The sequence below is a fragment of the Enoplosus armatus genome, chromosome 16 (assembly GCF_043641665.1).
Source record: "Enoplosus armatus isolate fEnoArm2 chromosome 16, fEnoArm2.hap1, whole genome shotgun sequence".
Lineage (NCBI taxonomy): Eukaryota > Metazoa > Chordata > Actinopteri > Centrarchiformes > Enoplosidae > Enoplosus > Enoplosus armatus.
The window spans coordinates 16,730,512-16,742,655 of record NC_092195.1 but is presented as its reverse complement, the minus strand read 5'-3'; the positions used below and the strand labels follow the sequence as shown (position 1 = coordinate 16,742,655).

Below are 12,144 nucleotides of genomic sequence, written 5' to 3'. Positions count from 1 at the left end.
CCGGACAAGTGAGCGGCAAGTGTGTGTAAGAAGAACATCAAAAAGATGCCTCAGTGGTGCTTTTAGTTTGCCATTTTAAAAAGGCGCTGTAAACATGCAGACACGCATACAAACATCTGTATTTGTGTTTCATAAAAAGGGAAACAAAGGGAAGGACGTCTACCAGCCACCTTCAAACGTGACCATCATTTCACCACCTCCTTCATTTTTGAAATCTTATTGGCTGGTGAAATACTGGACGTGGCTGGTTAATTCTGGCCTTTATCAGTGATCGTCATTCAGTTAGTGTATTTTGACCTCAGTGGTCCAGGAAGTTGAAGATGCTCCTCTGGGGGCCTTTAGTCTGTCTGGCAGGTTTGTTCTCCCTGCAGACCCTCTTTGCTGCTGGGTTCACTGCTTGCACCGGGCCCCTCTTCTTCATCATCTGAGGATCAAACACATCTAAAGTTAAAGCATTTTCAGGACATCGAGACTCTACAAAACAACAAAACCTTGATGAACACTGACAAAATGACTACAGGCACTGAATAAATGTGTTTTGTGGTTAAATTAATACTAATGTGGTTTTAAAAAAGTGCGGTTAAGGGTGAATCTTGGAAAAAAAAAAAAAAGCCAAGCAACAGTCATTTATGCATTTGTGGGATCCAATGAGAGAAGCAGGCTTTGGCTCCACCTAGTGTCATGAATTTAGAAGACAGCAGAATCAGTGAATACCACCATCACACTCACATGATTATCACACAGAGAGGTCTCTCCAACATCTTTGGAAAGTATTTTGTTTTGGTGCTTATTTTAGAACAGTGAGATGTCACCAGAGAGAGACACAACCAGACAGGATTGAGAAACCAAAAAATATGACTGACCATTTTTTTTTAAGTCAAGCATTAGCTGCTAATATGGCTTTTGCAGAAGGAACACAGAATTTAGACGTTTGTCTGATGGACTGAACAGATGAGAAGTTAAGTCAGAAGAGTCAGCAGTACCATAAGCGTTTTCAGTATCAGATTAACGGTGAGGTTCCCACATCACTGCAGACAAACAAGCCAGATTTGCAACATGAGATCACCCCCCCCCCCGCCCTTTCACTCCTTTTGAAACATTTATCTAAATAAGAACAAACATCGTTCCTGGGACCCATGCATGAGTCAGCCACAGCACCCTCCCATAGGACTCACAATGTTTCTGCTATTTGTGTGGAACACTTTGTGAAACACGACGCTGCCACCATGTACAAACTTTATATTGCAATGAAAACACACATGTGCACGGACTGCACACACACAAGTAAATACGTGAGACTTGTGTTAAATTGCTTTAGTACTTCTGTGAAGTTTTTGCAGACTTTTGGAAGGTCAGTTCTTTGAAAGATTCAACTCTTGTTTAGCTTTTAATCCAGGATATTAGGGATTCACATACTCATACTTAATACTACTGTATTCTTTGGGTAGCTGTTTGTTTCGTGTACACGGAGCACTGTAAGGACACACTGAATACTGTACATGAAGAGAATCGCAATAAATTCTACCTCGACCTTCCTGTGATAACGCAAAACCACATTTGTAGGGTGAAATATTTCTTGGTCCAAACCCCTTAGTGTATCAAATATATTTTGTATATTCAGCTTAATACATCTTCAGTTTTTTCTCAACATGAAACTGGTTTTCGCCGTTTTGAGCAAATGGGACGCTATCGAGCTCCTTCCGTCTCAGCTCGTACACCTGCACAACTACGAGGACGAGCATCACATTAGTTAAGCAACTTTCCTTTCACTCACCTGTTTCTGGGGAGCGTCTGATGTCGAGTTGCTCTTCTCAGGAGACAGAGTCTGAAACAGGAAGCCTCTGCTGTTTCTGGGCGCCAGAGGATTCCCCTCTGAGATGGAAGCCAACTTCTGGAGGACGGAGTGAGGCTGACTCAGTAGTGACCCTCTCCTCACCTGGAAGATAAGACAGTAAAACATCAATCTTACATCAGCGGGAATATGTAATGAACTTTGTTGGTTAAATATTTAAAAGGCCAATCGCTAACATCGACTTGCACCTCTCATTCTGCACTATTTTGGATCATTCAGTGATGTTTTCATTTAGTAGAAGTAAGTACAGTATTCTCCACTGGCCACACTAGCTGGTCCTCAAAAAGCCACCAACACACTAGATCCTTACAACTGATGGCTACCTGAGTGGCTGGTAGAGTAAACAAAGCTCTCAATTACAGCATTTGGCTGCTAGTAATGTTACAACATGGACAGTTAATCCAAATGCCACATGAAATAAAGTCATGACGTACCTGTAAGGGCTGTGATGGTCTCTGGAAGGGATTGAGAGCTGGTATCTTCTTTTCTGGTTGTGGTGCCACAGGGGGCTCTGGTGGCGGTGAAAATTTGGAAAGTTAGATAGTGAAATAGACTGAATATAAGCTGTTGAATAAACAAGATTTGTTTGTAGCTTTGTTTTGAAATGTGCTGTATAATCTTTATTAAATCGTACAGGTTATTTCAAAGCAGAGTATATCTTCCGTGTACTGGTACAGCAGTGCCAAAAGTTAAATGTTAAATCTGATTAACATCCTGTTGTAGAGCCCACTTTGTGACAAAAACTCATGAATATTCACATGCAGCCACTCAGTTTTATTTCTTTTTTTCGGGAACACAAGAACACCACAACAATGCAACGCCAGTATTCAATTGACAAGTAGATCAAAAGGCATATATCTTATATCTCTGCTAAAATGCTTTCCCCGTCTAGACTGTCATGCTGTGTTTACTTGCATTCAGTACAATCCTTCCCTTATGTAACGCTTGTTCAACGCTCACCTGCCAGGATTTTAACTGAAACTAAAAAACAAGATTATGTTTCTTTGATCCTTGCATCCCTGCCCTTGTCGCTGATCAGCCTTTAGAGCCGATTTTACATTTGACAACATTCAAAAGGTCAAATAGCTTTACTCCAACCCACCATGTTTTACATTGCTGCCCAAGATCCCAAGCTTCCCTTTGTGTTGAACCAAAGTCTAGATTTAGACACAAAGGTAATGCTCCCAAACTTTGGAGGGACCAGTCTGGTGATTGTGTTTTGTTTGCATATATTCTACAACACAGAGCTGCATAATGAAATGAAAGTTGAGACTTTACTGGACAAAAACAAGTCTGGGTGTTTTTAAAAGTCATGTGATTCTTCTCGTGAGGACTCGTATCAAACCAACCTTTTCTCTGCAGAGTCTTGGCAGTCAGTTTCTTGGCCAGCTTCATGAAATGACTGTCTTCCTCTCCAATCCTCTCATCATCTGCATCCAAGTCTTCCCCTTTCTTGGCTTTCTGTTCAGACTGTGAGAAGAGACACAGAGAAGGGGATGAAGACAAAATAACAACAGAGAGGAGGGAGACGACTCAACCACATGTGTTGAATGCACACACACACACACACACGCACATTTAGCTTTCCTGAGTATGTTTACAGGGATAACTCTCTTTTAAACCTGCACTGAATTTACAAAAAGTAGAATTTTGAATCACTGCAAATGTATTTTTTAAACGGCTCCTCATTATTATGTGTAGGAATCCTTGCAAACCCTGTGGCGTACCTGTTCTCTGAGCCACTGTTCTCTCTCCAGTCTCTCTTTCCTCCTCTGGACCTCAGACGGGTCCACATCATCATCTTCCTCCTCGTCTTCTTCGCCCTCTGCTCCCGTCCTGTCCATGTTGAAACCATCATCTGGAGGAAGAATTCAAAAAGAAACTCTAAATTAATTGTTGGAGCAACTTTGAAGGACGTTTGTAGAAGCTAAACAGAAGATTTGAGGACCTCAAAGTTCAAACATCCACTTCACACTTTTAATTAATTATGTTATTAACTGTATTTATTCCCTAATCCTGTGAACTCACCAATATTTTTCCAACGGAAGCGGCGAGCTCGTCCCGGGCCATCAGAGTGCAGGTCACCATCAGCGAGGTAACGCTCCTGGTAGAGCCTCAGACGACGCTTGTCATCATCCATTATCTGCTTCCTGTGGGAACAATGTCGGTTGAATGAAATTTTATAACAACATTTCTGATACAAGATATCCATCTTGCATTATTACAGCAGGAAACTCTCTTTACTTGTGTTAATGTAGTTTAAGCTTGAGACAAACTCCCACAGATTTTTTAAGCCTTTGACAGTCAGGAGGGGGCATAAACCTCACAAGTAAATACACAGAATCTTCACACAAGTTAACTGAATTGCACAGAAATAAAATGCTCAAGATGGAAAGAGATCTGTTACTCACATGTGGATCTTGTTGACCTGGTCCTGCAGCTCCTCATCAGAGGGAAGGTCTTCAAGAAGCTCCTCTTCCTCGTATTCGCTCCCTCTGTCTCCGTCCTCATCGTCGCTGCCCAAGTCACTGCCTGACAGCTCAGCCTCGGAGTCGACGTAGTCATTCAAACGCCTGTGAACAGGATGCAAGACACTATTCAAGCCTGCAGTGTGGATTATCTGATGAAAAGGACTGTAATCCAGTTTCCTATAATGTCAAACACCAAGAGAAGAGTATATAACATATAGTTATGCATGTAGGGAAACTTACATTTTCTTCTTTTTCTTAACCCGGTGTGGTGCGAACACTCCCTGCAATTCCTCTTCTTCTACATTGTTGTCCTCTGCCTCGTTTTCCTCTCCACCATCCTCATCATTGTCCTCCTATAAACCCACACTTCATTTGTCACTTATACACTTATAATATTATAAAAACACATACATCTGGTATGTCATGTAAACATGAAGAGGAACTTTTGTAGCTAAATCATAACAGAGACCATGAGGCGTGTGTTGACAAGGCTACCTGTTCACTATGACTTTCCACATCTGACAGAAGCCGGAACTCACAGTCCTCTTCCTCCTGCTGCTCTTCCTCCTCTGGCTTATTTTTACTTTAAACAGAGAAATCACTATGAGAATCTTACATATAAATATTCCAATTAATATTCCCTTAATCCTGTATCAAAAGGGACGAGTAAAGAGTGAAAAAGAGACGCTTTTGAATCACAAAAGGTTACAGAAAACATAAACATAAAATAACAGATAGAAAGAAATCTAAAATAATCTTTGATTTTGGATTATGTCAGGTCTTTGTACTGTACCTGTTTTGTGCTGGCAAAGCCGTGTGAGCAGAACCTGAAATTGGCAGCAAAGGAGACAAATCTAAACATTGTGTAACTGTAAGGAAAACAATTCAAAACATTTCCAAACCTCACAATCAAAATGTAAGAAACTCCAAAGGCTACTAAAACCATACATTGTGAATAAAAAAAAAGGACATACAGATAACAATAGAAATTCAAACATTAAATTAATAGCTCATAAGTGAGTTACTAGCCAGACATGTCTCCAGTCTGCTAAACGGATTTTGTACACTGCAGGTAATTTTGAATAAAAGACACTGTACATGTGTTCTCGTAGGACAAAAAAAAAAAGGGGGGGGGGGGGGGGGGACAGCACACACTCCTTTACCTGGACTTGGAAATTTCCCTGAACACAACCCCAGCAGCTGATCCATGGTATTATCAGATTCTTCCTCCTGTCCGCTCTCCTTACTCTTGTCCGTTTCCATCTGCTCCTCTCCTGCTTGTGTCGGTGGAAACGCTCCAGAGCACAACCCGAGCAGCTCATCCTCCTGTGTTGCTCCGAGGCCTCCAGCTCCGCTTGAGCTGCTCTGCACTGTCCCAAAAACACCCGAACACATCCCCAACAGCTCCCCCATGTTGGCATCCATTGCATTTTCATCCAGGCTGTCCAGGATCAACTGTCTCTTGTGGGAGGGAGGCGCACCGGGGCGTGGCCCCACGTTAAGGAAGCCGTCTGCATCTAGTAACTGGGAATGGGCGTCGTCCTCCAGGGAGAAGCGACCTTGGGAGTCTCCTCCCAGGCCAGGGCCAGAAGCTGCTCCACCCAGGGGCCCCGAATCTGCTCCTGGGGATGGGGGTGCATACAAGTCTTGGGAGTCCTCAACAGGGAGGCAGAGAGAGGGCTCAGAGAGTTTGCCTGAACTCTGATGGGGAAAAGGATGAAAAGTTAAACCACTTAATTTTGAAACAAACATTAAATTCTTATTCAACGAAATCCGTGTTTATCTTGCCTTGAGTTTTTATGGAAAGGTCTTTGTATAAGTTTTTAGCTTCCTACCACTCTCTTGTTCACTTTTAATTCATATAAATGTGAGTATATGTAGGTGCAGATGCATCTGTATATCTTTATGTGAATGTCTATGTGTACATATCATATTCTATAATGTTTGTATTTCTTAATGAGCAAACATAAAATGACAGTACAATTGTGCACCCCGGGCAGGTTTGTGATAATTAAAACCCCTGATGATATAATTTTGATGCTTTAAAGTATCAAACAAACTGAATCTTACCTTTGAGCCAGAGCCGAGGAAGCTGGGCCTGAAGAGGCAGGGAGAAGGAGAGCGGAAAATGGAGGAGTTGAAGACGCTTCTTCCTGTGGAGCGCTGATGATTGACGGGCTGGTAGGAGGTTATCATAGATCCAGCAAGCTCAAAGCTGCTGTTGTGGCTGTTGTCCTTCACCAGGGACAGAGAGTCGTCCTCTTCTGGAGATGAGAAGGATGAAAGAGTGAGAAAAGTGTCTATAACTATATTTAAAGCTCATTAATAACTAACGATAACTATACATTAGACTGAGTGCAAAAAGTATTGACAAATTGAACAGAGGTCTTTCACTCTACCCACCCATTTTATTGCTGCTGTCCTGTCCTGAAGGACCAGACCTCCTTACGCCATCACTAAAAAGGAGAACAGCGCATGTGAAGTTTTACTACCTATATAAACACACACACACACACACACAAGTAGGAAAGTAGGAAACTCTAAGAAAGACTCTTTAGTGGCAGAGACATACCAACATGACTGACGATGTGTCAGTTAATTTAAAGGCAGTTTTATCATTACAATTTTTCGAGGTGCGTGCTCTAGAGTCACTCTCAAAGTTACAAACATAAAAAGACATAAAAACATAAAAAGACACACACATCCAGACACTCCATACACACTTACCCGGTGCGAGAGCAGGAGTTGCCGGGGAACAGCATGAGTGTGCCATCTGTGTTAACTAGGTCAGGAGTTGGCGAGGGTCCGTTCAGTGCCACAGGAGATGGGCTCCTGATACTCCGGACCACGCTGCCTTCCTCCTCTTCCTCTGGCTCACCATCATCACCTCCCAGTAAGTCGTCCACACCCTGGTAAAAGAGAAGATCAGGCTGGACGCGAGTACAAAAGGGATGGATGCACAAATGTGTATAAAGTAATTTTATTGTTTCAAAGCGGCAAGAAACAAACATCCTCTTACCTCTTCTTCCTCAGAGTCATCCGTCATGTCTTCCTCTTCCTCCTCCTCCTCCCCACAGTCTTCATTGTCTAGGCGATTCAGCTCGGCTTTGCGCGCCCTCTCCTCCCGTCTCCGTTGTGCCATGGCGAGCTGCAGGCGTTGCTTCAGAGTCAGCAGCTTCTCTCCTATGAAAAGAGGGACAGGGGAGAGGTTCTAAAAGAGGTCAAACACCCGGTCTCCCTGTCTGACATACACCCATCAAAATTCTTAATATTCCAGAAAGCTTGGGATCTATGTGCACATCACATGAGTATCCACACCAGGTTTGGTTGCTGCAGGCTCCTCTGCTCCCTCTTTAACAGTGACTGTGACTGACTCAGTGTGCAGCTCTTCCTGGCCAGACGGGGTGCTGTCTTTGCGTATGATGTTGAGTTGCATCGTGCGCTCTCCTTGAGGGCGTGCGGGCGCCTTGACGTGACGAAGGTAGCGCTGCTTCAGGGCCTCCACACCTAGTTTGAAGAAGAGAGGTGAATATAAGCTCTAAATGTAACAGTAGAAGGGTTTATTCTGACTTCTCACTCTTGATCTGTTGTTCTTCTAACTTTGCTGAGGAATCATCACTCACCACGGTTGGGCTGTGGAAGCTCGAGCTGAACAAAGGCTCCGTCATCCGGACACAATTTAGCAACAGGTGGGGGGTTCAGTCCAAGCTCCTTCAGTCTGGCCAATCTGTCCTTCTTGGGTTTGGTGGGTTGCTGTGCTGCAGCTGGATCAGCGCTCACACATTGAGCGGCTAAAGGCTCCACCAGAACCCCAGATACAGGCTCTTTATGCAGGGCTTCGGAGTCAGACGTTACTGCAGTCAGGCTTTGTTCTAAGGGCGCAGGAGAGGATTCTTCCTCAGAGTCAGAAGCACGCCTCACTACTTCATCTGTTATGACTGACTCTTGCAGACTCTCAGAGAGGTAAAGCATTGGCCCGGATTCCTGGTTGGGATCTTGGCTCGCAGTTGCTTCTCTGGGCTGGCTGAGGCTCTCCTGCTGCGGGGACGAGGCGGCAGCAGGATGAGGTATGGGCTGGATCTGAGTGGACGACAGATCTAGAGAGAGAGAGGAGTCCTGCTCTGTGGACGGCTGCAGAGGCTCACTGGGTGGGTTGGTGAGAGGCGGAGGAGCTGATGGTGTCTCCAGCATCACGGCTGAATACTTTGTAGATCTGAAGAGAATGACATTATCATCAGTTTATAAATATATTATGGCAGCCATGAAACTTTTGTGTTATCTGTTATGTTTGTCTTTACTTCAACAACGCCATGGCAGGACCCTCTGGCCTCGCTCTTTTCTTAAAGAACTGGTCGATGGTCTTCGGCTCAGGGATGTGGTACGGCAGGCCAAGTGTAGACTCTACAACGACAGAAGAACATGTCAAAGATGCAGTCTCAGTATTTCAAATTATGATCCAGAAAACAAATTACCACAATAGATAAAAGACAATAGAAGTATTTATTGTAAACTGACCTCTGACCAGCCTTTGAGAATCACTGTGGAGCTGCTTCATTGCCTCTTTGCTTGCGCGTGCAGCTTTCCTCTCCTGAAAACATCACACACATTGAGAATGAAACCTCTTTTGGGATTTTGATATAAATATATAGAATAAATCCAAGCATTTTGGCATTGCATACCACACGCTGGGGTTTCTCTGATGCCTCTTCATCTTCCTCCTCTTCCTCATTCAGGAGAGGGTCCTGCAGCAATAATTAACACTGATTATACAAACGCCTGTCTAGACAACATCTGCAAAACGCCATGCCTAACGTTGTGCCACTCTTTTCACCACGTTTCACCAAGATTTCATTAACTTTAACAAATTCTGTTTCCAGTATCAAGTGTACCATATACCACATGCTGAGTATAGTGATCGCAACAAAAAAGCAAGGGCCTAAATTCCTGCCAAAGCATTTACATAAAAATACAGGTCTTGTTTTGATTCAGATTTTTTTTTTTAAATATATACACACACACACACACAAAAAGAAAATGAACTTAAGTCACAAGAAATAATGTATTATGTAAGTATTGAATGAACAATTCTAATTGCAAACAGTCATCTTTTTTGTACCTTATGTTTTTTCATCTTTTGCTTAACAGCAGCTCGGATGGCCTCCAGAGACTCTTCTTCCTCCTCTTCCTCATCGTTCAGACCGGTGTCAAACAGGTCTGGGTCGCCCAGCAGACATCCACTGTCATTCAGAGCCCGAGGGAGAGGCGTGTTCTGAGGAAATGAGTACAAAGTTGTCTTTAATTATAAAATATAATCCACATCAAGGATTCTTATTCTATAACAATCATTCTGCTTCTGCTCAGTTTAACATTTCAGTTTATTTCCAAAATGTGGTTCTTTGTGTAGATGTTAATTCCTTAATTTGATTATTTGGGTGTCCAGTCCAATTTTACATACACTACCATATCTCCATGTACTTTAAGATTATTCCTAATGGATAAAAACATTAGAATGATCCAAATATGTAGAAAATATTCAGTGACATGTACAGCAATATCTACTTTATATACAACATACTTTTTGTGTGCAGTTTCTCATGACAGAGTAGGACTCTTGATGTGCCAAACACCATGTACAAAGAGCTCAGCAGCATAAAAAGACTGAAACACTGCTGAGAGAAAAGGCAGAGCTGCACTAACCTCATTCATTTCAGAGAACCTCTCTTTTTTCTTCAGTTTTTCCACTGCTTTGCTACGCTTCTCCTTTTTCTCCCGATGCCTCTGGCTCTTCTCTCTCTTCTTCCGTTCCTTCATCGATTTCGCTTCCTTCCTCACCTCCTCCATGTCTCCACATTTCTCTTGCTCAGGCTCACTGTCTCCGCTGTCAATGGGAGCACGGCTTATTCTCTTGCTCTTGTGCGCCCCCCTCTCATCCTTCTCTTCTGCCTCTCCAGTCTCCATCTCCTCTCCGCTGGAAGCAGATAAGACCAGTGCTTCGGCCATGTTTACACTGTTCTCCGCAGCTGCCTCCTCTTCCTCACTGTCGCTGTCTCTAATGGCATTACGATGAGGCTTTCTATGAACTGTGATGTCTTCATCGTCGTCAGAATCTGAAAACAAAATAACAATTTAGAAAATAATAGCACAGTGTTCATCCCAAATCATTCAAGACTTTTTTTGTGATGCAGCATAATACTAAGTAAGCTGTGGTGAGTGGAGAGAAAGAAAAATATAGCCTCAGTCTCTTTGCCCTTACTTTTTTTTAAAGCACTTGTTGTCTTGGAGCAAAAGTATTAGAAGTACATGCAGTCCTTGAGGCACTTTTTTAAACGTAGCATTTCTTTTTTCACATAGGACTGGCACAGGCAGATTTCTCTTTGGTGAGTATTGTGGATCGTAGGACGCCATTCAAACAGTAATTTGACTGTTGCACTTATTAACTTTGTGGTTAAGTGTCCTCCAAATGCCCAAACATTATAATGTAAATGTAACAAGCTTACTCATTTACACAGCCAAAGTGGCTCTGTCCAGTCTCTCTTAGAGGCTGTTTACACCTGGTATCAACATACTCAACAATCAGGCTGGATTGTCATCTATTGTTGTGTTACTTCACCTGGAAGCTCTTCTTTATTGTTGGCTGTCTCCGTGACCATCTCCTCCTCTGGAGAGCCCATCCCGCTGTCTGAATCGCTCTCTGTTACTGTTTGGGCCACAGCTGGGAGAGCCTCAGCCTGGGTACAATGACACAAAACAGAATTAACCCACCATGAAGTGCATTTACTATATAGTGTGGGGACACTGCAGTCTGTTAGGTCTGATGTCTGTTTACTGAGACTCCACATTAACAACGTTAAGGCACACACTGACAAATATTTGTGTTCAGGGTTACTTATTGTGCTCTGTGTACTTTAACCATACTTTAATGAAATGAAAGGTATTCATTTAATGGTTAAAGTGACAGACTATAACCGTTGATAGCTGTCCACCTGCTGCATAACTTTTTCTGGGATACAAAAGTTATGTGTCTGTATTCGTCAAATAACACTCGTTTCGTAGCAAAGTTAACATGAAGCCTGGAGGTCGATTGTGTGACTTTAGGCAGCCATATGGCTGTTAAATTGCATTAGTGGCGCCTTGCAATAAGTCAAACAATGAGCACGTACGTTAGCTAGCAACACTGCTTCCTTTCAACGTTTGTAGTTAACTTAGCTAACTACGTGTAGTATACATGAAAGAAAAGTCACAAGCACATCATCGAAGTCATCGATTCCTGTGCGTAATCCCCTAGATCACATTCTGCTTATATATAAGATTACAGCAGCGGTCAACAAAGTCTATCTAACCCAGCATGCGTTTAACACTGGAAGTGACCAGGCCAAGACAACCACCATCCCAGCTGGCTACACCTATAGCGAGCTAGCTAACTGGCTAACGCTAACAATATCTGCAACAAGCTAATTTCTTTGATTTGGAGAGATCTTTCATCTTGCCAGCCTCCTCCCATGACTTACAACTAACTGTCAGTCGGATGCTTTCACGTTAGATACAAGTCCAAACCAGCGACTGATATCTGAAAGCATTTCCTCACCTGTTGTTGAGAAAGGACGAGGCTCATCTTTGTCCGCCGGCTAGTTTACGCTCTTTTGTAAAACAAACCAGCGGAGTGAACGCTTCGTCGAATCTCGGCAGCCACAACAGACGTCGAAATGTAAATGTCTGCGCAACGAAGGCTATTTTAGACTTTTAAAGCGCATTTAGAAATCGTTTAGCCGGGCTGTTTCTCTTCCTCCCGCCTGTTCCATACACACCGAATAGAAATTTTGA

The 12,144-nt window shown here is 43.0% G+C and overlaps 1 protein-coding gene across 1 annotated transcript; it reads right to left on the bottom strand.

The window, feature by feature from the left end:
* Positions 1-298: 298 nt before the first annotated feature.
* LOC139299119 (claspin) lies at positions 299-11,935 on the bottom strand. The gene is made up of 24 exons (XM_070922018.1): positions 11,909-11,935; positions 10,934-11,051; positions 10,021-10,430; positions 9,440-9,592; positions 9,003-9,065; positions 8,839-8,911; positions 8,622-8,724; positions 7,947-8,536; positions 7,642-7,830; positions 7,343-7,506; positions 7,051-7,232; positions 6,727-6,779; positions 6,394-6,587; positions 5,487-6,024; positions 5,117-5,150; positions 4,819-4,906; positions 4,564-4,676; positions 4,264-4,425; positions 3,881-4,002; positions 3,580-3,710; positions 3,202-3,322; positions 2,287-2,363; positions 1,775-1,936; positions 299-424 (listed from the first exon to the last, which is right to left on the bottom strand). The coding sequence occupies exons 1-24, from the start codon at positions 11,933-11,935 to the stop codon at positions 299-301; spliced, it is 3,993 nt and encodes a 1,330-aa protein (XP_070778119.1).
* Between the last annotated feature and the right edge of the window lie 209 nt (positions 11,936-12,144).

Coding starts and splice junctions, on each gene's coding strand:
- LOC139299119 (XM_070922018.1), bottom strand. CDS start 11,935: ATGAGCCTCGTCCTTTCTCAACAACAG. Junction 7,831..7,946: donor GCTTCCACAGCCCAACCGTG/GTGAGTGATGAT, acceptor TCTTCAAACTAG/GTGTGGAGGCCCTGAAGCAG. Junction 4,003..4,263: donor CAGGTCAACAAGATCCACAT/GTGAGTAACAGA, acceptor TTGTTCCCACAG/GAAGCAGATAATGGATGATG.